The sequence below is a fragment of the Sus scrofa genome, chromosome 6 (genome assembly GCF_000003025.6).
Source record: "Sus scrofa isolate TJ Tabasco breed Duroc chromosome 6, Sscrofa11.1, whole genome shotgun sequence".
Classification (NCBI taxonomy): Eukaryota; Metazoa; Chordata; class Mammalia; order Artiodactyla; family Suidae; genus Sus; species Sus scrofa.
The window spans coordinates 45,243,896-45,271,895 of NC_010448.4; the positions used below are offsets into that span (position 1 = coordinate 45,243,896).

The following is a 28,000-nucleotide window of genomic DNA, read 5'->3' on the forward strand; positions in this document are numbered from 1 at the left end:
TGGATGAGAGTGGTCTGGATGAGAATTCTGGTGGTTCCTGGAGAGAATATACTGGGAACTTAGAAAAGGGATTGGCCAGCAGGTACAACTCAGGAGTGCTATCTATCCGTTGTTGTTTCTACTATTCAGTAGCCTCCGATCACCCATAGGATAAAGTACAGACACCATAAGATGACCTTTGTGATGTATCCTTGCCCATCTCACCAGCCTCAATTTCTGCCACTCCCTGCCTTGACGGTTATTCTCCAGCAACAGTTTTAGGAAAATTCTTCCCTACACTGTGCTCCTGCGGTCCTCTCTGCCTCGATGCCCTGAACTCAGCCTTTAATAGTGGGACTCAGTGACCATGTAATATGCCGAGGACACTCCCACCACCATCACCGAGTTTTTATCTCCAGCACAGACCTTTCCCCTGAGCTCCAGAACCAACCAACCTCCCCGTCTATTGGTTCTTCTCGAACAGGGCGACATCGCCCCCTGGTGGGGGTTTTGGAAATTTGCGCAAACTTTTTTGGTTGCGTTGATTGGAGGGAGCTACAGAATTTGGAGGCCAGGAAGGAGGCATGTCTGACGCTGCGTCTGCTTCCTGAACAACTTGGAAACATCTTTAAAGGCATTCGCATGGCAAAAGTGATGACACCTGTGTAACTAGCCCCCAGGTCAAGGAACAACATTATTTGTCCCCTTAGAAACCCTCCTTTTCTTGCCCCTTTCCAATCCCTATTTCCCTCTCCCCCGAAGATAACCAATCTGATTTGACTCTTTCTTAACTTTAAAGAGATGAAATCCTATAGTATGATCTCTTTGGGGTCTGACTTTTTTTTTTTTTTCTCCCCAGAGCCGCACCCGCGGCATATGGAGGTTCCCAGGCTAGGGGTCAAATCGGAGCTACGGCTGCAGGCCTATGCCACAGCCGCAGCCACACCAGATTCGAGCCACATCTGCGATCTACACCACAGCTCACCGCAGCGCCGGATCCTTAACCCACTGAGCGAGGCCAGGGATCGAACCTATGTCCTTATGGATGTTAGATTTGTTTCCTCTGAGCCATGAGGGGAACTCCAGGGTCTGACTTCTTTGATTCAATATTATGTTTGTGAGATTCATCCCCTGTTGTTGATTAGTATCCATTGGATGAATATTCAGTTTAGTTATCCCTTCTCCTTTGATTGACAGTTGGGTTGTCTCCATTTCCTGGTAGCAGTGAACTTTTTGGTTCATGTTTTTGGTTCACATTTATAAGCGTCTCTATTGGGTACACGCCTTGGAGTATAACTGTAAGGTTGTAGGGTATGCATACGGTCAGAATTAGTAGATATCGCCAAACAATTTGGCAAAATAGTTGTATTAACTTACAGCCCCATGAGCATATGATTTTTCCCTATATTTGTTTAGTCTTGTTTTTCTTTTCTTTCTTCTAGACCTCAGGCACACCAAATGAATTAACCATTATCCTTGGTTCATGATACATTCTGGTCTATGTGCAAAGCCTGTCTCTGATAATGAGAAATCTGGCTCTATTAATATATTTGTTTCTTTGATCAGTCTCTGTATTTAACTTATTTCCCATTGTTGCTGCTACCCCTGTCCCGGGTACTGGCTCTTTTCATTATCCCAGGGCTCTCACAGCCTGCACTGGGCAGCCCTCCCACTGTGCTTAGGCTCTGACACCTCACGTTGAGGCTCTCATGGCTCCCCATCTGATGTGCACACACACACACACACACACACTCTTCGAGATTGCTTTAACTTCGCAAACTAACTTTAGGACTGAAAGCTTTTTTTTGTCTTACTTCACTTTCTGTCCTTCTTTTCACAATTACATTGTCCTTTTCATTCACAACCTTAATGACTTTCTTTTCTGTGTATGTTTTGTTAGTTTCCAAGACCATAGAGTTGGCTTTTTAAACAAGAATCTCTATTTTACATTTTTTCATTCATTTATTCTGATATACATGAATTTTTTTTCCATGCCTACAGATGTGGAAGTTCCTGGGCTAGGGAGTGAACCTGCTCCATATCAGCAGCCTGAGCTGCTGCAGTGACAATGCTGGATCCTTAACCCACTGCAACACAAGAGAACTCCTAATTTATTCTGATTTAATTTTCTTATTCCTTCTGTTTTCTTTGGGGTTATTCTACGGCTCGTTTTCTAATTTCTTAAGATAGTCACTTCAGAGTTCCCTTTGTGGCTCAGCAGATTAAGAGTCCAGCTAGTATCCATTAGGATTCTGGAGAAAGGGAAGTTATAGTCCAGAAGCTATACCTTTGACTTCAGGTATAGCTGGATCCAGGGGCTTGGCATAATTAGGAACTTGTCTTATTCAACGATAACTGTATAATTAAGATGGACTCTATCTGGGGCAGATAGAAGCAGTAGATATCTGTTACATTGATTCAAACAGTGGCAAAGAGAAGTAAGAAGTATGTGAAGAGACACAACCACAACCTGGGAGTTCCTTTGGAGAGCCTAACCCAAGTGCTTTATGTGATGCTGAATAACCCAGGACTTGGATTATCTGCATATTTTGTTCCCTGGCCATAATGATTGGTTCAGAAATGGTTGTAAGACTCAAGCTGGGCTGACGAAAGATAGCCCTAGAACTTTCTAGAACTACTGGCAAAAGAAGTACTCTGGCTACTGAGCTTGTGGAATGCCAGCATGGAATAGCAAGTAATTGTCTTTGTCTCCCAAATGAAGGGTCTACCTGAGAATGAAGTCAACACAGAGAAAAGCAAAACCAAGAGATACAGAGAAATACACCCCTCATAGCTTTGGCTCAATTCTGGATCCAGCAATTCTTTTTTTTTTTTTTTTTTTTTTTTTTGTCTTTTTGTTGTTGTTGTTGTTTCTATTTCTTGGGCCGCTCCGGCGGGCATATGGAGGTTCCCAGGCTAGGGGTTGAATCGGAGCTGTAGCCGCTGGCCTACGCCAGAGCCACAGCAACTCGGGATCCGAGCTGCATCTGCAACCTACACCACAGCTCACGGCAACGCCGGATCGTTAACCCACTGAGCAAGGGCAGGGACCGAACCTGCAACCTCATGGTTCCTAGTCGGATTCGTTAACCACTGCACCACAACGGGAACTCCAAGATCCAGCAATTCTTGAAGCCAACACTCCCCTGGGACTGTCAGCTAGAAAAGCCAATACATTCACCTTTCTTGTTTAGCCAATGTGGAAAAAGAATGTTGTAAGTTTCCTCTTCGAAAAGGAAAAATATACAATTAGAAAAATTTTACTCTTAGGTATGGAATCATTTTTTTAAATTAAGGGGACATTATTTGGACCTTAATGTATTTGTTTTGTTTTGTTTTGTTTGTCTTTTGTCTTTTGTTGTTGTTGTTGTTGTTGCTATTTCTTGGGCCGCTCCCGTGGCATATGGAGGTTCCCAGGCTAGGGGTTGAATCGGAGCTGTAGCCACCGGCCTACGCCAGAGCCACAGCAACGCGGGATCCGAGCCGCGTCTGTGACCTACACCACAGCTCACGGCAACGCCGGATCGTTAACCCACTGAGCAAGGGCAGGGACCGAACCCGCAACCTCATGGTTCCTAGTCGGATTCGTTAACCACTGCGCCACGACGGGAACTCCTGTATTTGTGAACTCCAGTTCCGTGGTGTAAAAACTTTTATTCTATTCTGATAAAAAAACATATATATGGAAAGGCATTTGGATGAGACAGTTTTGATATGATTAATAAAGTAGAAGTGGACATCTAAAGAAAGATTATACCTAAATATCTATGTACTGTGTTCTTCGTGGAAATAGCTTTCTCAGTTATCTTTTCCTGCTTTTCAATACAAAGAATAAGAATTCTGGGAGTTCCCGTCATGGCACAGTGGAAACGAATCTGACTAGGAAACATGAGGTTTCAGGTTCAATCCCTGGCCTTGCTCAGTGGGTTAAGGATCTGGTGTTGCCATGAGCTGTGGTGTAAGTCACAGACATGGCTCGGATCTGGTGTTGCTGTGGCTATGGAGCAGGCTGGCAGCTACAGCACTCATTAGGCCCCTAGCCTGGGAACCTCCATATGCTGCCAGTGCAACCCTAAAAAAAGACAAAAAAAGACCAAAAAAAAATTATCTCCCTATGCTGCTTTCTTATGGATCCTATTTTTAAAGTTACCTTTATTGAGATATAATTTATGCACCATAAAATGTACCGGTCTTAAGTTTACAGTTGAATGAGTTTTGACAGATGTATACACCCATGTAACTACCACCACAACCATGATATAGAACATTTCCAAGACCCCAAAAAGTTCCCTCATGCCTTTTTCCAATCAGTTCTTTCTCATGGCCCCAGGCAACTACTGATCTGCTCTGTCACCCTGTGGTGACTATATTAATCTATATTGAACTATATCAGCTTTGCCTCTTCTGCAATTTCTATAAGCAAAATTATACACTATGTATTCTTTTGTGTCTAGCTTGTTTCTGTAGTTTAATTTTCTATAGAGTCTATTTATGTTTATACAAGTGTCATAGCTTATACAAAATGTTGTAGATAACTGTGGAAAATAACAAAACAAGTGAGACATAACAATGGTTCATAAATTCCACTTATTATTAGCTATTTCAGATGTAGTTGAACTCAAAATGAATTGAGTTCCTAACATATCTTTTCCCATTTTTGAAAATGTTACTTTAAAAAAAATAAGGAGGAGTTCCCTGGTGGCCTAGGTGTTAAGGATCCAGCCTTGCCACTGATGTGGCTCAGGTCACTGCTGTGGTGCAGGTTGGATCCCTAGCCTGGGAACTTCTGCATGCCAAAGGCATGGCTGAGAGAAAAAAAAAAAAAAAAGCATAAAGACCCTCAGATTAGCTTTTTGTTATTGAGATGTCTTTTACAATTCACTGTGTCTCTATGGAGAAGTTTAGTTTCTAAAGCCAATCCCAAGAGAAGCCTTGTTTATACTTTGACATCAGATTAAAACTTCTTCTGTCACTTACACACGTGCTCTCCTGAAAAAGCCCAGTCCCTTTGGAGCTTACATCACAAGCTCAGCCTGGGCTGGCATAAAAAGGACCATTGGAATATTCTGACCTGCAGGTGTAGGAAAAGGGTGTCAAGAAGATTTCACACCAGATGTCCCCTCAATTCAAAGGGTAGGGCGTCAGGTTCTGTAGGGTCCAGATCTCCTGCCACCTGATCATAGATTCCTCTTGGATCCTCAGACTTGTCCTCAGGCCAGCGGAGGTCATAGGGGCCCTGACAAGCAGAAGCAGAATTAGAACCATAGACAGATGATCTGTGGGTCATCATCTGCAGCCCTGGGGGATACACTCTCCTGCTCAACTTTACAGAAAAAAAATGTTTTTGCTTCCACTTATGGAAGAATTCCAACATAGACAGAGAAGAGAGTGATTATAATGAATTCCCATGAACCCATCACCAAGTTTCAACAATATCAACCTTTGGTCAATCTTGAGTTCTCTAGATCTCTCTCTTCTCATGCCTCACTCCCACTAACTGGATTATTTTAAAGCAAGTCCAAGCTATCTCATGATTTCCTGTCAAAAAAGTAACTTGAGGAGTTCCCGTCGTGGCTCAGAGGTTAATGAATCCAACTAGGAAACATGAGGTTGCAGGTTTGATCCCTGGCCTTGCTCAGTGGGTTAAGGATATGGTGTTGCCGTGAGCTGTGGTATAGGTCACAGATGCGGCTTGGATCCGCGTTGCTGTGGCTCTGGCGTAGGCCGGTGGCTACAGCTCCGATTAGACCTCCATATGCCTCGGGAGCGACCCAAGAAATGGCAAAAAGACAAAAAGACCAAAAAAAAAAAAAAAAAAAAAGTAACTTGAATGTCATACATGTGAAACTTTTAAAAGTGTGCAATATTAGCTATGGGAAGAGTAGAATGTGAGTCTTGACTCTGTTAGACTTGTCAATGTCCAAAACATTTCCTCATCAAAATAGAAGAAGAAGAAGAAGAAAAAAAAAGGCCATATAGGGTGGTCCTTACTGGGGATGTGCTTTACCTTAGATTTGGGAGAAAATGGCTTTTTTATTTATTTAGGCCACACATGTGGAAGTTCTCAGGCTAGAGATTGAACCCAAGCCACTGCAGTGACAGCACTGGACCCTTAACCCCCTGCGCCAAAAGAGAACACCCAACAAACGGTTGATTTAGATCAGCAAACTTTAGAGAAGACTTGCCCATGGGCCACATGTTTCTGCACTGTCCAAGAACAGTTTTACATTTTTTTTAACTGCTGGGAAAATATCAAAAGGAGAACTTGTGACCTATGAAAATTAAATTCAAATTTGTGTTCAAAAATAAAGTGTTAGGAGTTCCTGTCGTGGCGCAGTGGTTAACGAATCCGACTAGGAACCATGAGGTTGCGGGTTCGGTCCCTGCCCTTGCTCAGTGGGTTAACGATCCGGCCTTGCCGTGAGCTGTGGTGTAGGTCGCAGACGCAGCTCGGATCCCGCGTTGCTGTGGCTCTGGCGTAGGCCGGTGGCTACAGCTCCGATTCAACCCCTAGCCTGGGAACCTCCATATGCCACGGGAGCGGCCCAAGAAATAGCAACAACAGCAACAACAACAACAACAGACAAAAAGACAAAAAAATAAAAAATAAAAAAAAATAAAGTTTTATCAGAACTTAGCCACAATTGTCTGCTTACGTACTGTCTATGGCTGTTTTATGGCAGAGTTGAGTAGTTTTGAGAAAGACAGTATGTCCTGCAAAGCCCAAAATATTTACTCTCTGGCTCTTTACAGGAAAAGTGTGCAGAATGCATCTGTGCTTCAGAGGGCAGATGTGGTTCAGCACCCTGGACAGTGTGCATAGTATTTTCACCCTGGTGGGGAGAACAGCGCCCCATCAGGAATTAAGTTACAGAGCGTACTCTTTGGCCCACAGTTGCCAGAGCATTAGTCAAGGCCACACAGAAAGTCAAGGGTTCTCCCCCCAACCTCCTTCACTGTGAGGCAATAGGTGAGGCGTAGTTGGTGGTCAAGGTGCCTGTCCAGCCACCAACTTCGCTTCCCTCTGGGCTCTCCAGCCCTCTTCCACTCTCAGTCTGGTGGATTGAGTGGGGCTGACCCATTGATCCAGACTTGTCTAATTAGCATATTCTATTCCCTGCCTCAGTGGTTCAGCAATGAGTATGTGAGCCAAGCTAAACAAATAGGTGTTTGCAAATAACAAGTGCTGGAGGGGCTGTGGAGAAAAGGGAACCCTCCTGCACTGCTGGTGGGAATGTAAACTGGTACAGCCACTATGGAGAACAGTTTGGAGATACCTTAGAAATCTATACATAGAACTTCCATATGACCCTGCAATCCCACTCTCGGGCATCTATCCGGACAAAGCTCTACTTAAAAGAGACACATGCACCCGCATGTTCATTGCAGCCCTATTCACAATAGCCAGGACATGGAAACAATCCAAATGTCCATCGACAGATGATTGGATTCGGAAGATGTGGTATATATACACAATGGAATACTACTCAGCCATAAAAAAGGATGACATAATGCCATTTGCAGCAACATGGATGGAACTAGAGAATCTCATACTGAGTGAAATGAGCCAGAAAGACAAAGACAAATACCATATGATATCACTTATAACTGGAATCTAATATCCAGCACAAATGAACATCTCCTCAGAAAAGAAAATCATGGACTTGGAAAAGAGACTTGTGGTTGCCTGATGGGAGGGGGAGGGAGTGGGAGGGATCGGGAGCTTGGGCTTATCAGACACAACCTAGAATAGATTTATAAGGAGATCCTGCTGAATAGCATTGAGAACTATGTCTAGATACTCATGTCACAACAGAAGAAAGGGTGGGGGAAAAAACTGTAACTGCAATGTATACATCTAAGGATGACCTGACCCCCTTGCTGTACAGTGGGAAAATAAAAAATAAATAAATAAATAAATAAATAAATAAATAAATTTGCTAGAAAAAAAAAAAAACAAAACAAATAGGTGTTTGCATTGAGGCTTTGGAAATATTGAAAAAGAGGCATTCAGGAGTTGCCATTGTGGCTCAGCAGCAATGAACCTGACTAGTTTCCATGAGGATACAGGTTGATCCCTGGTCTCGCTCAGTGGGTTTAAGGATCTGGCATTGCCGTGAGCTGTGGTGTAGGTCACAGACTCGGCTTGGATCTGGCATTTCTGTGGCTGTGGCTGTGGCTGGCAGCTGCAGCTCCTATTCATCCCCTTGCCTGGGAACTTCCATATGCTGCAAGTGCAGCCCTAAAAAGCAAAGGAAGGAAGGAAGAAAGAAAGAGAAAGAAAGAAGAAAAGGAAACAAAGAAGAGAAAAAGAAATTTTGTAAAAAAGAAATAGGAGTTCCTGTTGTGGCCAGTGGTTAACAAACCTGACTAATATTCATGAGGATGCAGGTTTGATCCCTGGCCTCACTCAGTGGGTGAAGGATCCATTGTTGCCATGAGCTGTGGTATAGGTCACAGATGTGGCTCAGATCTGGTGTTGCTGTGGTGTAGGCTGACGGCTACAGCTCTGATTGGACCCCTAGCCTGGGAACCTCCATATGCCGCTGGTGCGGCCCTAAAAAGACCAAAAAAGAAGCAGAAGCAGAAGCATTCTCTTTCTTAGAAGTTTTCTAATCTAATAGGATACAAACCTGAATTTGCTAGGGACATCTTTAGAGAGGAAATTCTAGATAGACCTGAAGACAATTCTATCCCTTGACTTTTCAATTGAGTGGGCCAAAAAATTATTTCTTTATATCTCTCTGCTCAACCAGTACAGTGGAGATGGCTAATTATCCAACCAAATACATACCTTCCTTCTTTCACAGTAATAGAATGTAGTAAGGCCCATAGCGGCCAAGTGGACTAGATTTCTCAGCCTCCTTTGCAGTTAGGTGTGGCCATGTCTGTATTCTCACCAGTGGAATGAGAGCAGAATGTACCATTTCCGGGCCTGGACCATAAGTCAGGGTTGTGCCTCTACCAGGCTATTCTCTTTTTCCCTTTCTCACCTGTTGAAACCTCAGTGAACTGGCCTAACCATGAAAACTAGGTCAACTCACTAAGGATAGCAGAGAAACACAATGGAAAGAACTTGGGCTCCAGAATAACCATGTGCAGCAGGACCACTCACCTCTGAGAAAGAAATAGACTGCCTGATTTAGGCCACTGGATTATGGCCAGGCTTCTTTGTTACAGCAGCTAGCTTACCCTAACTGATACAAGCAGGAGGAGGTGGGTTTCTAGCACTAGCCAGGAAAGACTTCCACTGATACAACTCTCCTTACCATCTGTACCTCATCATAGAGGGGTCCCCAGGCCCAGGATGGGGCATACACTCTCTCCACTTCATCATACAGGTGCCCAGGGAAGGCCACATCCTCCTCCTCAAGACCTGGAGTTGGAGCAGAAGGAGGGGATGCTCAGGACGTCAGGTGTATGTCAGGGGCATCTATGAGCGGAGGGCAGTTCCAATGTGCCCGCCACTCACCTCGGGGATAAGACACTTCCTCCAGCGTGGGGGGTAGCTGTGGGCTGAAGTCCTTCATCGAGTGGTAATAAGGCTCTACATCTGTTGTGCTAACCTGTCAACACCCCCCCCAAAAAAAAAAAACAGATAAAATCTTTTTCTTCCTCTGACTCCATCATTCCTGGAAAGGACACTGATGAACCCAAAGCTAAAGGTGGTGTTTTAGTCACTATCAGTTCCCATTGGTGAGGTGTCAGGACCACCCCCACTCACCGTGGAGCTTCGAGTATCCCGGTCTCCAGTCCACTGGTTCTCCTCGTATTCATTCCTGACTCGGTCCTCCTCCGACCTTCCAGGATGGAGGCATGGAGGGCAGTTGGGTCTTGACCCTCAGACACCTGTCACCCTCGACTCTCCTCCCCAGAGTCCTCCTTACAGACCAACATCCCCACTTACCCTGCCTCTGTCTTCTCTGAGATGCCTGAGGAAAGGAGGGAAGAAGGGGTCAGAGAGCCACCCCTGGGGCCCATCTGGCCCGGGGAGACCTTCAATGTGCAGCAACCGCAGGGGCTCCCATCACCATTGAGGCTCCATCCCGGCAGAGGAAGGGCCTCTCCTCACCTTCAGCAAGATGCTTCAGTCTCCGATGCCAGAGAAACCCTCCGACACAGGAGGCATGAGAAAGCAGCAGAAGACCCCCAACAGCAAACAGTATAGGCAGCAGTGGCAGCCCTGAGGGTCCTGTGGGGTGGGAGATACCCCCTAGTGAGCCTCAGATAATTGGTTTTAGACCTCAATTAGGGATCTCTGGAAAAAACCTGCCCCTGACCAAACAAGGCCCTACTTCTAGGTCAGGGCAAGGGTTTCCATGTCCATTCCCTCTTTCCAGCCCAGGGCGAGTAGCGCCTTTCTCAGATCAAGCCATCAGCTGTGGGCCCTACCTTTGCCCAAGCCCTGTGTATAGACTCAAGCAGGAACTTCAGCTCCTTAGCTGGGCACTCAAGACCTTCTGTGATCTGGCCTCTTCCCAGGTCTCCAGCCTTACTCACCAACCACAGACAATGGTATTGGACCCTCTAGCCACACAAGCTAAAGCACTGGCTGTTTCCAGAATCACTGAGGCAAGCCCACATTGCCAAAGCCTTCAAATAGTCAAATGTCTGTCTTTAAATATCCTTTCTTCTCAAGCAAACTTCTCTTCTCCCTTCAAACTCCATCTCGAATGACTTCCTTTTTTTTTTTTTGCTTTTTTAGGGCCACATCTGCAGCATATGGAGGTTCCCAGGCTAGGGGTCTAATTGGAACTGTAGCCACCAGCCTACACTACAGCCACAGCCATGCAGGATCTAAGCCACGTCTGCAACCTACACCACAGTTCACGACAACACTGGATCCTTCACCCACTGAACGAGGCCAGGGATCAAACCCGCGTCCTCATGGATGCTAGTCGGGTTCGTTAACCACTGAGCCACGATGGGAACTCCTCAAATGACTTCCTCTTTGCACAAACAATATCAGAATCCTCTGCTATACCCCTGAGGACAAGACTAAGTCCCTCTAAACATATATCTAGTCAGCATCCATTTCTCCATCTTCTCTTAACAGCACTCATTTTCCTTTGAGGAAATAATCACATCTGGATGGCTCCACAGGACTCCCCGCAGGACACTTATTCTAGCCTGGCCAATAAGAGCGCCCACCCACCTCTTCCCACAGTGCTCAGTTCAGAGCCTAGCATTTGACTCAAGGTAGGCTTTTCTTTTTTTTTTTTTTTCTTTTTTCTTTTTTTAGGGCCACACCGCGGCATATGGACGTTCCCAGGTGCCGGCCTACACCACAGCCTCAGCAACGCAGGATCCGAGCTTGTGTTAAGGATCAGACCGAAACTTGTAGCAACCCCGGATCCTTAATCCACTGAGTGAAGCCAAGGATTGAACCCACATCCTCATGGATACTAGGTGGGTTCCTAACCCGCTGAGCCACACTGGGAACTCTAACTCAAGGTAGATTTTTGCCAGAACATTCGGGACACTCTTCTGCCAGCTGTTGAGAAGTGAAACAAGGAGTTCCTGCTGTGGGGCAGTGGGTTAATAATCCAGTGTTGCCACAGCTGTGGCATAAGTCACAGCTCTGTCTTGGATTTGATCCCTGGCTTGGGAACTTCCATACGCTGTGACAGCAGACCGGGGGGAAAAAAAAAAGAGTGGAATGAAAGCTGAAGGTGTGGGAGGATTTATTTGACTTTTTTTGGGGGGGGGGCAAGGCATGTGGAAGTTCCCCAGCCAGGGGTAAAACCCGTGCCCAAGCTGCGGCAGGAACCACGCTGGATCCTTAACCCCCTGAGTGCAGGGGAACTCCTCTTTGCTGTTTTAAGGAAAGAACCTGAGAAGGAAGTCATCAGAGTTAAAGGCCAGGTTGAGAGAGTGAGAACTAGATTCCTGGGGAATTTTTGGACCACCTGAAACTAGCTACTCCTGGAGTTTTCAATTTCATGAGCCAAGCAATTCTTTTTATCGCCAACAACAGCCGAATTTCTGTCACTTGCCACCTTCTCAGGCGCTAAAGGGGATTATTTGCAACATGATCATAATTCTCTCCCTGTATCCATATTCTCAAGTCTCCCCCTTCCACTCTGAGCTGAGCATGTCACTTGCTTTAGCCAATGAGACAGTTGCAAATGTGACAGACTCAGAAGCTTGACATGTGCCTGTAAATTGGAGTTTGCCCTCTCTTGCTGCTCTCAGGACTCCCGTGACCACCTCCACCATGTGAACAAGTCAAGGAGACACAGGTGGCCCAGTGATCTCCACTGTCCCAACCAAGAGCCAGACTGTCAGACATGTGAGGAGGGGGACCGTCCTAGACCAACCAGTCCCATTGGAGGTGCTGGCTGACAGTAGCCTGGACCAGAACTCTTCAGTCCCTCATAGACTCATGAGGAATAATGTTTGTTGAGATAAGTGCCCACGTTCGGGGTGGTTTCTTATGCAGCAAAACGCAACTGACACAGGCTCTGCACAGAGCATGGAGTCAGCCAGTTCTTTCAAAATTAAACTGAATCAGGAGTTCCTGTTGTGACTCAGCAAGTTAAGAACCCAACCACCATCCATGAGGATTCGGGTTTGATCCTTGGCCTCACTCAGTGGGTTAGGGATCCAGTGTTGCTGCAAGTTTTGGCATAGGTTGCCGATGCAGCTTGGATCCAGTGTTGCCGTGGCTATGGTGTAGGTCACAGCTGCAGCTCTGATTTGATCCCTGACCCAGGAACTTCCATATGCCACAAGTGTGGCCATGAAGAAAATTAAACTTGAGTTCCCGTCGTGGCTCAGTGGTTAACGAATCCGACTAGGAACGATGAGGTTGTGGGTTTGATCCCTGGCCTCGCTCAGTGGGTGAAGGATCCGGCATTGCTGTGAGCTGTGGTGTAGGTCACAGACTCAGCTCGGATCCCTCATTGTTGTGGCTATTGCGTAGGCTGGCGGCTATGGCTCTGATTAGACCCCTAGCCTGGGAACCTCCATATGCCTTGGGTGTGGCCCTGGAAAAGACGGGGAAAAAAAAAAAAGAAGAAAATTAAACTGAACTAAAAAGAAAGAAAAGTTATCACATCCAGGCAAGATGGAGAGCTAAGGATATGGGTGAGGACCTACAGGGCAGAGCAAAGTCTTAAGGGGCTATGACTACGAAGTACAGGGAGTGGTGTTAGAGACCAGAACGTTTTTTTTGGGGTAGAGGGGTGTTCAGGGATTGGGGACTTGCCTGCAGGCTGCTCTGTGGGCGACTGGTAGTCGGGTTCTCCAGAAGGTTCCTGTAGACCTGGGAGGTAGATATAGAGATTGCAAATTAATACCAACAAACTGGGATAAGCCTTAAATATTTCTCAGGCTCCCATTAAGCTTCTCAACCCATTTTGAGACTCATGGGAACTAATGTATAATTGCTTAGGAATAGTTCAAAGAGAACTGGAAATTGCTGATGATAATGGCAATACTATTAATATTAAGCCATTCTCATGCTAAAAATAATTTTAAAAATTAGGAGTTCCCGTCGTGGCGCAGTGGTTAACGAATCCCACTAGGAACCATGAGGTTGCGGGTTCGGTCCCTGCCCTTGCTCAGTGGGTTAACGATCCGGCGTTGCCGTGAGCTGTGGTGGAGGTTGCAGACGCGGCTCGGATCCCGCGTTGGTGTGGCTCTGGCGTAGGCCGGTGGCTACAGCTCCGATTCAACCCCTAGCCTGGGAACCTCCATATGCCGCAGGAGCGGCCCAAGAAATAGCAACAACAACAACAACAACAAAGACAAAAGACCAAAAAAAAAAAAAATTATTCTTGAGGGCTTTATGGTGTGGAAGGTCCTTAGAACCTGAATTGTCAATGTGGGGGCATAATCAAAAAAGATGCTGGGCTCTCAGGATGTTTTAATAGAGGCATGAGTTCTAGAGCCAGGGAGGTACTATGCATTACTGCTTAAAGGGAAAACTGGAGTAGAGGTGGAAGGGAGAGAGGAGGGACGATTATAAGGATGGGAATGAATCCTTATTTCCATGAGGAAAAAGGCTGATCTGTCAGGAAGGGAAAGACAGGAGAAGAGAGTTTTCATGGAGCGAATTAAACAGAGTGTGAGTGGGGGACATGTCTTTAAATTAGCATCTACATAGCACTTACTCTGTACAGGCCCTGGTCTAAGCACTTTACATATATTCATTTATTCAACATTCACAACTGTCTAAGATCTTACTTTCAGAAACTGAGCTACATAAATTGGAGATATACCTTATCTTTAGAGACTGAGGCATAAAGATTGTACTGAATCTTAAGTAAGTTGCCTAAACTCTCACAATTAGGAAGTTGCAAAACTGGGACTGGAGCCCAGGCTTGTCTGATCTGGGCTATGTGTGATTAGCCACTACACTGTCATGTCTACCAGAGTCAAAATGTTCTAAGTCATATTCAAGGAAGGTATCCATTTCATCGAAGTTGCTGATTGTATTGATATAAGGTTGTTTATAAAACATCCTAATTCCCCCTTAATGTCTGTAGAATCAGTAGTAATGTCCTGATATTGGTTAAGTTGTGTCTCCTCTCTTTTTTGCCTTGATTAGCTTTATAAATGTTACTGAACTTCTCAAAGAAGCAGCTTTTGGTTTCATTGATTTTTCGTTATTGTTTTTCTGTTTCCTAGTTCATCAACTTCTGCTCTTTATTCTTTCCTTCCTTCTGTCTACTTTGGGTTTAATTTGTCCTTTTTCTAGTTTCTTAAGCTGGAAACTGAGAGTCAATTAGAAGACTTTAAAAAGAAATCTAATATGTGCACTTAATGCTATAAATTTCTTGCTAAGCACTGCTTTAGCTGCACCTTACAATTTTCATATGTTCTCTTTTTCATTCAATACAAACTCTCTTCTAACTTCATTATGTCATTAATCACATTCAGACAGTACAGTTTAGTGGCTAAAAACTAATCTCTGGAGTTAATCAGTCTGAGTTTAAGTCTCATTTGCATCTCCTTCTGTCTGTGTGAGCTTTGACAATTTGCTTAACCTTTTTGGGCCTCAGTTTCTCCATCTGTAAAAAGAGAATAAAAGCATCAATTTCACTAGACCACACTATTAAGTCCTCCGAGGAATTCTGCAACCTGCTCAAAAATGTCCCTTCGCACCTGGGGTGGTGACAGAGATCTGGGACCCTTTGATGGCTAGTCCACTGTCCCCCAGGGCGTTGCGGGCCAGCACCCAGACCCTGTATCGTGTAGAAGGTTGCAGCCCAGTCAGCGTGAAGGTGGTGGCCTGGGGTGGTAGGACATCCATGTAGAGGAACCCTGGAGTCTCCAGAGCCTCATACCTGCATGAAATGGAGGACAGGCATTCAGAGAGGTGCCCTGCCACTGCTACTGGCTGTCACCCCTTCTTGCCGTGACAGGGACCCACCTGATTTGGAAACTCTGCGGCAAGCCCCCATCAAAGCCAGGCTTCCATTCCAGCCCCACTGAGTACGGGGTCATGCTTAAGACCTTCAATCCGGATGGTGGATCAGGGCGGCCTTTGAGGTAAAGGATGGGGGAGATAGTCAGAGATTCCTACCAGATTTTTCCTCAGCATGATTTTAAATATAAAGTTGATTCTCAATATTCCTGGCGGTCACATTCTGTAAAGTCACCGTGAACATGCAATTTGCAAATACCAAACCATTGCTTCTAGGGGAAATGCAGGCTTAGATTCCTGCAAGTCTCTCGTCATATTTTCACCACAATAAATACATGATCATATTTTATGTGTGTTTCTGTTTAAAGACACCTTATTAAATATATCCTGTTGAGGGAGTTCCCGTTGTGGCTCAGTGGTTAACAAACCCAACTAGGAACCATGAGGCTGTGGGTTTGATCCCTGGTCTTGCTCAGTGGGTTAAGGATCTGGCATTGAGCTGTGGTATAGGTTGCAGACTTGGCTCGGATCCCGCACTGCTATGGCTATGGTGCAGGATGGCAGCTGCAGCTCTGATTAGACTCCTAGCCTGAGAACCTCCAGATGCCATGGGAGCAGCCCTAGAAAAGGCAAAAAAAAAAAAAAAAAGTAAAAAAATAAAAATAAAATAAAAATAAAAATAAATATATCCTGTTGATTCATTAATGGTGAACTCACAGCCAACAGTGCTATAACACACACCTGAACGAAGCTCATCCAACACAAGCATTTTCTCCAAACAGCACATCACAGCCTTCTTGAGCTCAGAAACACTGGACAGCACTTTAGCTTATATAGCAAAATCTTATGCAGCAAATACATGGCAAAAATCACTCACAAAAAAAGCACAAAAGTGCAAAAAATGTGGTAGTAAATAGACCACGAAAAGGACACATTTACAATATGAGAGTCGTAAGAAGGCAAAGTGTCGACTTGCTCCACTTCAGCTGAGAATGTGCTCACTGGGTGACTCAGATTTTTTACCCACTCTGTACAGTTTGCTGAATGTCCGAGAAAGCAGCATGAGTATTGATTTGGAGGTTTCCGGTAAATTTTAGCAAGTAGGCAAATTTGCAAATACAGATCCCACAAAGAATAAGAATTGGCTGATTAATATACGTTTCTTGTACGGGATATTTTTTTTTTATTGCTGCACCTGTGGCATATGGAAGTTCCAGGGCCAGGGGTTGAACTGGAGCTGCAGTTGCTGGCCACAGCCACAGCCACGGCAATGCCAGATCTGAGTCACATCTGTGACCTATGCCACACCTTGTGGCAATGCCGATCCTTAACCCACTGAGTGAGGCCAGGGATCGAACCTGAATCCTCATGGACCCTCTGTCAGGTTTTCTTAACCCACTGAGCCACAAAGAGAATTTCTTGTAGTGAGTTTTTGTATCTATCTCGTATCCATTCCCCTCATTTCTTCTAGTTACAGAAGCCTGAATAGACTTGGGAGGGCCACTCGCCCACATGCTTCCGATGGAAGTGACTCCCTTTCTGGTAGAATGAACACATGACCAGGTCTGTCCAATGAGAGCACTGCCTTCCCCTCACCACCTGATTGGTTCAGGGATGGGCTGGGAGGCAAGTGGAGCCAATGGATCTTACTTCTAGTACTTTCATACCACTGATAGGAAGAAAAAAGATTCACCTCCCCTGGGAATGCCAACAGACCACTATGAGAAGCCTTACAATAAAGCCAACACAGAGAAAAGCAGTCCTGAGAGATGTCAGCTGAATCTAGACCCAGCAACTCCTGAAAATCTACTTTTCAGTTACTTGAGCAAATAAGAGCCCTGTCTTTGGAGTCCTCTGGTAGAGCAGTGGGCAGAGGATCTGGCATTGTCGCTGCAGCAGCTTGGATCACTGCTTGGCAAGGGTTCAACCCCTGGCTTAGGAACTTCCGAATGCTATGGGTGAGGCAAAAAAAAAAAAAAGAGAAAGAGAGAGACAGAGAGAAACTGTCTCTTTCTTCCCCTTTGTTGTGGGCTTCCCTAAAAATCCAATCTCCTTTTGGATTTTCAGGGCAGGCAAAAACTCCATCTTCATTTATAAACCCGTTTATGAAACTCAGGTTTCAGGAACACTGCCACCCTAGGAGCAACCAGAGACTTGGGGATTGGCCTTCCTGTTGTGGCACAGTGGAAATGAAATCCAACTAGTATCCATGAGGTTTTGGGTTCAATCCCTGGCCTCACTCAGAGGGTAGGGGATCCGGCGTTGCTGTGAGCTGTGATGGAGGTTGCAAATGCAGCTCGGATCCCATGTTGCTATGGCTGTGGTGTAGGCCGGCAGCTGCAGCTCCAATTCCACCCCTAGCCTGGGAACTTCCATATGCTGCGTATGCGACCTTAAAAGCAATAACAACAACAGCAAAAAAAGAGAGAGCAAGAGAGACTTGGGGACTGACCGAGGGAGCACCCTCCCGATACCCTCATAGCATCCTCCCAACATACTGATGCTGACGAGTTGAATGTTGGTATGGTCTGAGCCGAGGGGGTTGGTGGCTGTGCACGTGAAAAGGGCATAATCCTGGGCTGCAGACACATTGGCAATGGTCAGAAGGCTGCTGTGGATGCCACCCTGGTGGTATGTGTGCTCCGTATACCTGGAGAGGAGGTGTGGCAGGAACTCAGGGAGGATGACCAGGGCTAGGGGATCAAGATGAGGGCTGGAGTTACCTGGCTGGGCCTGGGCTCACCTGGGATCCTGGAGATCCAGAGGGACCCCATTTTTGGTCCAAGTGAAGACAATATTGGGGACACCTCGGGCACGACAGTGGAGAGTGGCAGAACTAGTGCTGTCTCCGGCGGCAGCCACCTTGGTTAGGGGAGTGGGATGCTCCACATGGGGGGCAACTAGAGGGGTTGGAAGTCAACATGAGGTATATGGAAGGACATGATATGTGCACTTAGTGGCAGGCCTTGAAGTCAGGGCTTTAATGTTACTCACATCTGACGACAAGACGGACCAGCCCTCGGGCTGGAGGTGCCACCCCATTGTCCACAATGCACTGGTAAGCACCAGCCTGGCTCAGCTTGGCATGGTGAATTCGAAGACGTCCCGTGGATCCTTCTGACACCTTCTCCATGTCTTCCAGGCTCTGGTCCTCCTCCTCTTCTCCCTAGGAGCCCAGGACTCAGGAAATGGCCCCCTAGTCCGCCCTGCTCCATTATCCCCCAAACCGGGTCCCATCTGTGGCCTCATCCTCTCAGTCACAATCACACTCCCTAGCAAAGAAAATTTCCCCCCCGTCACCCACCATTCATTTGGTCACCCACAGATCCATCTAGCTACTTACTCATCCGTTTATGCAACCATTCATACTTGGAATCATCTACCCACCGACCCATCCATTTAACCATCCATCTATCCATCAGTTCATCCATTTACCCATCCATCCATCAAACTCTCCTTCCATCCATTCATCCGTTCACACATTCATTCATTAAACCATTTGTCTCCCTTCAAACCATTGTCATCCACATCAGCTATTCACTAGCACATGCAAGAACTAATAAATATATGCATCTATACATCAACTCATCTAGCTACCTATATATGCTTCTCTCCATCTCTCCACTGACCTATGCACCCATCCATCCATCCATTCATCCATTATCCTTCCACAGACATCTTTCCACTGATGTCATATCTATCTATCATATACTCGCAAATCTAACCCATATATCTACTCATTTCGTTCATTCAATTATCCAGTTGCCCACTGATTGATCCATTCATCCAAGTATTCATTTCTCTGTCTGCTCTTCAATCCACTCATTCATCTATCCACCTGTTTATCCACCCATCTACCTATCCATCTATATATCCATCCACCTGCCCACTCACTCACCTGGTTATCCATTCCCACATCCATTCATCTATCTGCCATTCAACAGTTCTTGGAGCATGCCACAAGTACATAGTTTTACAGGGTCATATAGGTCATGTAGGTGTTGACCCCTTCTCCCAAGGAGCTCATAGTCAAGAAATAACATTCCCCAGCCCCCACTTTCATTTGCCAAAGTTGGTCCTCACCAGCCTTTCCCAGCTGAACATCTCTGGAAGGATAGGATTGGCTTCAACAGTGCAGACTATGTCCACAGAACCCCCAATGTTCACCTCAGTAGGGTCTTGGAGATTTCGGATGATGGGAGCATCTAGAGAAGGCAGGAGCTTGGGGAAGGCACTGGGGCCCAGATGGGCCGTGGTGGAAGAGGGCCCCAGGTGGGAGAGGTGTCTTAGAAGTACCCAGGAGTTATGAGTGTGACAACATCTGCCTTTTGAGTAAAGTTCTCAGGGTTAGTGAGGTTGTCCTCACCCTCTCCTGTGCCACTGTGGTGACAAGAGTAGGTCTAGTGGACTTCCAGAATTGTATGGAGGTGGGGCTTCCACTGTGGGCTTGGCTCCCTGATGGAAGTAGGTGGGCAGAGATTCTACATAGGGTCTCTCTAGTAGACAAATTTCCTAAAGTGGGTGTGGTTCAATCACAGTGGGAACTCGGAGAGTGGGAGGCTTCAAGGATGGGTGACTACCCCTGGGTGGGCAGAGCTTCCACAATGAGGAAACTCCACGTAGGGTACTATTCCCTGGGTGGGTGTGGTTTCCATGGTGGGCAGAGCTCCCTAGTTCCTAGGGTGATGAGGGGGCTCACAGTGTACATCCAGCCTCACAAGCGCTTCCGCGGTGCCCTCTGAGTTCTGGCAGTGCAGCTGATAGAGGCCATCGTCAGCGCGGGTCACATTCCACAGCTGCAGAGCGCCACCAGACAGGATACGATGCCGGGGGCCACCAGCTGGGGGAAGTCAGGGTGAGGGGTCTGCCAGACCCTCCTGTCCCAGAGTCCTGGAGACCTGCACCTCTCTCCACCTCCCCTCCCTTCACCTGGGCTGAGGCGGTAGCCACGGAAGGTCCAGTTGAAGGCCTCTGGGGCAGGGTTGGCAGACACGGACACTGGCAGCAGTGCCTCCCCCCGCTCCACCGCGGTCACCACAAGCACCTGCTCGCCCAGGAACTCTGGAGGGTCTGTGGAAGAGGCACCAATGGATGGAAGTCAGGATTGTTAAGGTTCAGGGTGGATTTGAGATCAGGTGCAGCTATAAAGGGTTAAGGTCGAGATTAAAAGTAGATTTTAATGTTGTGGACAAAGTAGTAAAGTTCAGCAATTAAGGTCAGAGCTGAGATCTTGGATTAGGTGTAGGATCAAGGTTAGAATCGAATTCAGGGAAAGCGTAGAAGCCAGAGTCAGATTTAAGGATGTAAAGAGGGTTTGGGTTGGGGGCCATGTTCAGGAGTTTGGGTAGAGGACAAAAGGCAAGATGGAGGTTGGAGAGGATAGGAGCTGATGCAGGATCAGGTGTGAGGATAAAAGTCGGGAAAGTTCCAAGGTTTAGAATGGAAGTCAAAGACAGGGTCAAGGTGAAGATAGTATAGAGCGAGGAGGGAATCAAGGTGGGTGTCCGGCCGGCGCACATACACAGTACATTGAGGCGGTAGAAGGCGCTCACGGTTTCCTGTAGCTCCGTGCTGTGGGCGCGGCAGGTCACCCGGTGGCCGTGGTCGCGGGACGACATTCTCAGAAGGACGCTCCTGGCAACAGAGGAGCCTTTGAATGGAGCACTCCGGGGTGCAGCGGCCACACCTTCCAGCCTGTGGACCAAACAGGAAGTGGGACCAGAGCCAGAGCCTGGCTATCGGGTACTGACAGGACAGCACAGGACAGCAGGTGTGTGTGTGGCGGCGGTGGGGTGGGGGGGAACATGCCTGTCGAGGAACGTGACCAGAAGCGGGGAGGGACGGGGCCACTCACCTCTCCCCCTCCTTGTCCCAAGACAAGTTAACCGGAGGGTTGCTGCTAACGCTGATGCACGTCAAGTTTAAGGCATCCCCGGGGCGCAGCGCCGACGCGTTGGCCAGGATCGTCACGTTAGTTGGCGGGACTTGGAGAACCCACGGAAGGAGCAAAGCCCAGAGGTGAGGCGGAGGCTCGGCCTGCTTCCGCCTGGTGGGAGCCTGGACTCTAAGGCCTCCACCCTCACCCCGCAGCCACACACCCCTGCTCCCACCCCCAGCACTGACTCGGTTCCCCGCCGCTGCGAAGCCATCCCTCCCAGGCGCGCCATGCGCCCCCTCACACTGAATCACAAGCTGTATGGACGCGCTGAGCTGGCCGGCTTTGCAGGTGAACTTGGCCTGGTTGTCCGACGGACCCGTGACCAGCACGAGCTCTCGGGAGAAGGTGCTCCCGGACTTCTCCAGACCTCCCAGCTGCACCCGCCGTGGCTCCTGGGCCTGCCGCGGCTCCGTCACGGTGCGCGAGTCCTGAGCGCCGAGAAGGAGTGGGAGACCGCGTGTAGTGCAGCCTTTCCCCGCCCCGAGACGCCCGCATTGGATTGGCTGCCGCCAGCCCAGATAAAGCCTTTGTGTGACGAGGCAAAGGCGCCCCCTTCCGGGGCACCAGCTGGGGTGGAGGAATGCGGCCGGGAATTGAACACAACCCACCCGAAATCCCTCCTGCCTGCTGCACCCCCAGAACCCTGAGATTTTGATGTCTGATCCCACCGCCGGTTCCACGCCTCCCCCTCTCCCCCCCACCGCCTCGTCTGCGCTAGGGAGCCCTGCATCTACCGGTGCCCTCTGCCGCCCCTCAGCCCCACTCCTCAAAATTCATTCCAGCTGTGTTTACCAACATCCTACGCCAGGAAACTCCCTTGGAATTCCCAAACCTTTCCCAGAATTCTTTCTTTCTTTCTTTTCTTTTTTTTTTTTTTTTTTTTTTTTTTTTTTTTTGTCTTTTTAGCTATTTCTTGGGCCGCTCCCGCGGCATATGGAGGTTCCCAGGCTAGGGGTTGAATCGGAGCTGTAGCCACCGGCCTACGCCAGAGCCACACCAACGCGGGATCCGAGCCTCGTCTGCAACCTCCACCACAGCTCACGGCAACGCCGGATCGTTAACCCACTGAGCAAGGGCAGGGACCGAACCCGCAACCTCATGGTTCCTAGTCGGATTCGTTAACCACTGCGCCACGATGGGAACTCCTCTTTTTTTTTTTTTAATCCTTGGTTCTTTTTCTTAAAATCCCCACTTTCCGTATAGATTTTCCTTTGCTCTTTCCCTTAATTCCATTATCTGGTCACCAATTTTATTATTATTATTATTATTGCTTTTTAGGGCCTCACCAGTGGCATATGGAGATACCCAGGCTAGGGGTCGAATTGGAGCTGTGTCTGTGACCTACACCACAGCTCACAGAAAAGCCAGATCCTTAACCCATTGAGTGGGGCCAGGGATCGAACCTGTGTCCTCATGGATGCTAGTGAGATTTGTTTCCGCTGAGCCACAATGGGAAGTCCTCGTCACCGATTTCTGAACCCTTTCTCAATATTCTCGTATTACACTGGTCTTTTACTAGAATCCTTTGTATTGCCCCAATTCTTGGCATTTCCCCAGAATTCCATCCAATTAAATGGGTTTCAATTTCATTCCCATAATTCCTAGTCTTTCCCTCACAATATTCGCTGGATTCCTAATTTCCCAAGATGCTCCCAGAATGCTGTCAGAATTTTAAAATTTTAATGCACTTTCATTATCTTACCCCAAATCCCCCAAAGTTCAATTTAATATTAATGGATTATCACATTTTCTGTGGAGTTACTAGTCTTTCCCCCAAATTCTATCCTTTGCCCACCATTGTTTTTATTCCTGGAAATCTTAATCTTTCCCTAAAATTTCTGCTATTTCTCCTGAATTCCAAGATTTCACCAGAATTTCCTTTAATTTTAATGAAATCAATTGCCTTTTCTTTAGAATCCCCAGTCCTGATCTAGAACTCCTTCTTTTGTTCTAGAATTCTCAATGCTTTTTCAGGATTTCCTCAGTTTTCCTAAGTTTTCACCTAATTCTCATGGCATTTGTCTTTTCCAATTCCCTGGAAAAGCTCAAAATCTCCAGCATTTTTCTTTCTTTCTTTCTTTCCTTTTCTTTTTACAGCCACACCAGAGCTGCAGCTGCAGGCTTGTGTCACAGCCATGGCAACACCAGATCCGAGCCTCGTCAATGACCTCTGCCACAGCTTGCAGCAATGCTGGCTCTTTCACCCACCAAGCAAGACCAGGGATCCAGCCTGCACCCTCACTGACTCTATGTCAGGTTCTTAACCCACTGAGCCACAAGAGGAACTCTTCCAGTATTTTTCAAGAAACTCAGGTTTTCCAAGATTTCTCAAGACTCTGGGGGACAAGCAGGGCCTTCATCCCCCACCCCCCCTCCCACATTCCTGGCCACCCCACAACCCTTGCTGGGCACTAACCTTGTACCAGGTGAGCGAAGGGTCTGGGTTGCCTCCAATGGCCAAACACACTAGCTTCACTCGGGTCCCAGCCCGGAGGTGGCGCTGCCCTTCTGGGGGGCCCTCGATCCACAGCTTCTGGGCAGGATCTGTGGGGAGATCCAGAAAGAGTGGCTTTTCTCTCTGGGCTGGGACCTGAGGGTGGGGGTCTCTGAGGCAAGGGGCACCCCCAGACAAAGGTGGAGGCTCACATTTCACATTCAGGGTGAGCGACTTCTTGAAGGTCTCCTTGGTAAAGGCCTCACTAAAGGCCTCACACGTGAGGGTCAGACCATTGTCCTCCCGTCGCGCCAGGAATGTCAGGTTAGACATGGAGATGTGGCCGCCATGCAGGCCCTGGCAGGAAGCAAGCTTCAGACTTGGGGACTAAGGCACCCCCACCGCTGGTACCAGTGACCCAAGTGCACCCCAGACCAGAAGGGACACATGGATCATCTCCACCCTCTGCTTCATTAGATCCGGGAGGCCCCAGGGAGGTGCATGCTCCCCAGGGACTAAGGCATGCAAGCTGCCAGACCCCTCCTCTCCCAGATCCAGGCCTTGTGCCCTCAGCGCCCTCCTCCCTCAGGCCCAGGAGCCTGCCCAGGTCCTGCCCCCAACTCCTCACATCCATGACCGTCTCCTCTGTGGGCTGCAGCTGCCGCCAGCCCAGCCACCATCGCAGCAGGACCCGTGGGCGACTGGACTTGGTGATGCAGGAGAGCGTCATGTTCTTGTTCTCAGACTGGGAGGCAGATCCCAGGATGGTAATGGCACTGGGGGAACTGCAGGGATGAGGGGACAGAGGACAGGCACGATGGGCGGGACATCTTGCAGATCAGCCCAGACAGACAGGAGACTGGGGGCAGATGACAAGGTCTTTGGCATCAGATGGGCGTGAGTGGGGGCACAAACAGATGGTTCTCTGGGGCATGGACTGACAGATGGGCAGCTGGCACCGGGACTCACAGGTGACCTGCAGCGTGACCCCGCGTTCCTGGATCCCTGTAGACACGCTGTTTTGGGCCTCACAGCTGAGCCTCGCCCCATGGTCTTCCGGCCGCACAATCATCACTAACATGCTGCGGGCCACCGCCTGAGCGTGCTTGGTGCCCCACGGTGTGGACATGGGCTGGCCATTCTGGAGCGAAGGATAGGGCTGGGCCAGCTGAGGACCAGCTCCTGACCCCCGCCCTTGTCCCCCCTCCCCCATGCCTGCCTCTGTCCTCACCTTCAGCCACTGCAGTGTGGCTGGCGGGTTCCCCCCTCGGGCCATGCACAGCAGCTCCAAGTTCTGCCCTGCCCGCACATGCCCTTCATCCAGGCCTGGCCACTCAATGACAGGGGGTCCTGGGGGGACTGGGGAGCAGCCATCACTCAGTGGGCTTGGAGAGCTCATCCATTTTTCGAGACCCCCACAACCTGCCTCTAGATGCCTGTGTTTGTTTTGAGAGCCTGAGCCCCCCTGTCCTTCCCCAGGCCCCTCAATTCCTGCTCCCCAGAGCCAACAGCTGACTCAGTTCCCCACTTACACAGAACATTCATGGTGACCGACACCTTGATAGGGGTGTCCAAAGCTGGGCTGGATCCCTCACACACCAGTAACTGCCCATTATCCGAACTCTGGGGTGTCACCCTGGGGTGGGAAGTTGGGGTTCAGAGTTATTGTTTGAAATTTGGGGAGTCAGAGTGAAGGGCTGAAGACCCCAGGTCCCCACACCTGGTTTAAGTCTCTAGGCTGATTTTGTTTAAGATCTAGAGTTCTGTGGAAGAGATTTGGGGGTCGGTAGTGAGGATCGAGGTCCCAGAGGCCCACGCCCAGCCAAAATCTCTGATACTTGGTGCTTGACACTTGCTACTCTGGAACTGAGGCTCCCATGGAGATATTTGAGAGTGTCAAGGTGAAGAATTGGGTCACAGTCATTCATACCTCACCCAAGATTCCATGCCTGAATCCCTGGGCGATGGGGTTTTCGTGGTGAGATTTGGGGGGGGGTCAGGCTTAGGGGGGACACCCCAACTTCCATACCTGGCCGTGGCCTTGGTGATGAAGAGCTTCTCCTGGGACCCCTCATTCACATTAGCAGAGATGTCAGAAATTGTTTGTCCACCTTGGGGTAACAAGAGGTCTAGAGGGGTGCTAGGTTCCCCCCGAAATAGATCCAGGGGACCATGGCCTGGAGGTCCTCAGGTGGACACGCGACCCCCTCCCTCCTGGTTCTGGAGGAAAAGCACTAGCTTCATTCCCTCCAAACATTTGAGTCTCCCTGAATCCTTGAGTCCTCAGGGCTGGGTCCTGGGTCTCCTCTCTCCCCTCCCTGCCCCTCCCCTCCCGGCCAGGTTGTATCACCCACCGCATTATCTCAGCTTCTCGTTTCTATGCCAACAAGACATCCATACCTCTGTCGGGAGTCTCAGCCTCTTCCCTGAGTCCCAGCCCAATAGTCCCAAGAAGTCCTCAGTACCTTTCCCTGGATGTGCCCTCCCATCCCCTGGGTCCCCCACTGGCCTCAGCATCTCCCCAAGACTGCTCCTGCATCCCATCTCAGAAATGTCATATTTTCTGGGGCCCCTAGGAGGACCTTGGGCAGGGACCCACCCCCTTCCCACTACAGGGGCTTCACACACTGCCCCCACCATTTCACCCACACTCACTGCGGAGAAAGGTGATGTCAGGTGCGGGCTTTGCATCCCCAGACACACAGCTGACTTCATACTCCTGCCCAGCTACCCACGTGACCGTGCTCCCCGCCTCGGGGGTCAGCTGAAGCACCTTGGGGGGCACTGGTGAGAAAGGGCCTGGGGTAAGCTGGAATAAGCCAGAAGAATAAGAGGATTTGGGCTTGAAGTCACATTGCTCATGAAACAGGTTCTGAACCCTGGGTCTGAGGAAGGGGGTTCTGGGAACTTGGCCTCCTGGGCCCTGGAGCAGGCAAGGGTGGAATTGCAGACTCATGGGTCCTGGGGGTCTCTCACCCATACCCAGGACGGAGAGGATCACTCTGGGTGACACGAGCTCAGGGCCTGTCTCTGAGCGGCTGACCTGGCATTCATACTCTGCGTCGTCGCTGAGGTCACAGGCTTCAATATGCAGGTGGAATTCACCTGCAGGTAGAACTCAAGGTCAGGGCCACGGTCAGCCTCTGCTGGTGGCGCAGGATCTCAGGCTCTGGTCCCTTACCTTTAGTAGGGTCCCCTTCCAGGTGGTACCGTGGGAAACTGGGGATCCTAGGATCAGGGCCTAGGAGCAGCCCACCTTTGGCCCATTGCACCGCGCTGCCAGGGGCGCTGACCCCACACCGCAGCTCAGCAGCGGCCCCCTCCACCACCGTCAAGTTTTCAGGCAGAGCCCAGAAGCCTCGGGGGGCTGCAGCAGGGACCAGCACCTGGGCCAGGCCTGGTGACAGAAAGGTGTGGATAGAAGAAGGCAGAGAGGGAGTTCCCATCATGGCTCAGTGGTTAACGAATCCAACCAGGAACCATGAGGTTTCGGGTTCGATCCCTGGCCTTGCTCAGTGGGTTAAGGATCCGGCATTGCTGTGAGCTGTGGTGTAGGTCACAGATGCAGCTCGGATCCCATGTTGCTGTGGCTGTGGTGTAGGCTGGCAGCTACAGCTCTGATTCGACTCCTAGCCTGGGAACCTCCACATGCCATAGGTGCAGCCCTAAAAAGACAAAAAAAAAAAAAAAAAAAGAAGAAGAAGAAGAAGGCAGAGGGTCTGGAGAATGTGGGTGGGATGAGGGTCAGGATCCCACTCACCTGGGGTCAACAGCCCCATGAGGAGCAGCAGAGCCCTGATGGGGATCCTCAGGGCCATCCCAGTGCCTGTGGCTCCTTCAGCGCCCACTGCCTGCCTCCAGGGTCCGCCGCTGGCTTCCTCTGGGTCTCTCTCTGTCTCCGTCTCTTGTATTTTCTTTGTTTCTTTTTTCCTATTGGCCAAGTCTTGTCTGTTTTTCTCTTTCCAGCAGTGAGTCTAGCGGTCTCCCCCAGCTCCCTCTGTCTCCCTGTCTCTCCCCCACCCTAAGCCCACTCTTCCTCCTGTATTCTCTCTCTTTCTCCTGGTCTAAGGTTTTTTTTCTCTCCCTCTAAGCATCTCCGTCTCTGATGTCCGTCTCTATTTCTCTTTCTTCTTTCGCGCCCCCCAACCCCTGGTCTCCGCTCACAGCCCCAAAGGGAGGACCCACTGCTCAAAGTCCAACAGTCCCCGAGCCCAGGAGATGGATGATGTGCTCAGTGGCAGAGCCGGGACGTGTTCTCAAACCCAGTCAGATCTCA

General features: G+C 48.8%; 1 protein-coding gene across 1 annotated transcript; it reads right to left on the minus strand.

The window, feature by feature from the left end:
* On the minus strand, positions 4,430-27,997 carry NPHS1 (NPHS1, nephrin). Its single transcript, XM_021097230.1, has 29 exons — positions 27,485-27,997; positions 26,906-27,121; positions 26,707-26,829; positions 26,380-26,508; positions 25,754-25,835; positions 25,257-25,360; positions 24,956-25,083; positions 24,690-24,865; positions 24,353-24,509; positions 23,937-24,081; positions 23,707-23,834; positions 21,532-21,718; positions 21,207-21,336; positions 20,874-21,046; positions 20,282-20,422; positions 20,052-20,192; positions 19,436-19,557; positions 18,347-18,518; positions 18,096-18,252; positions 17,851-18,002; positions 15,359-15,470; positions 15,091-15,272; positions 13,190-13,246; positions 10,052-10,171; positions 9,887-9,911; positions 9,704-9,779; positions 9,452-9,545; positions 9,249-9,355; positions 4,430-5,215 (listed from the first exon to the last, which is right to left on the minus strand). Exons 1-29 carry the CDS (start codon positions 27,540-27,542, stop codon positions 5,084-5,086), a joined length of 3,726 nt encoding a protein of 1,241 aa, XP_020952889.1. The 5' UTR covers positions 27,543-27,997; the 3' UTR covers positions 4,430-5,083.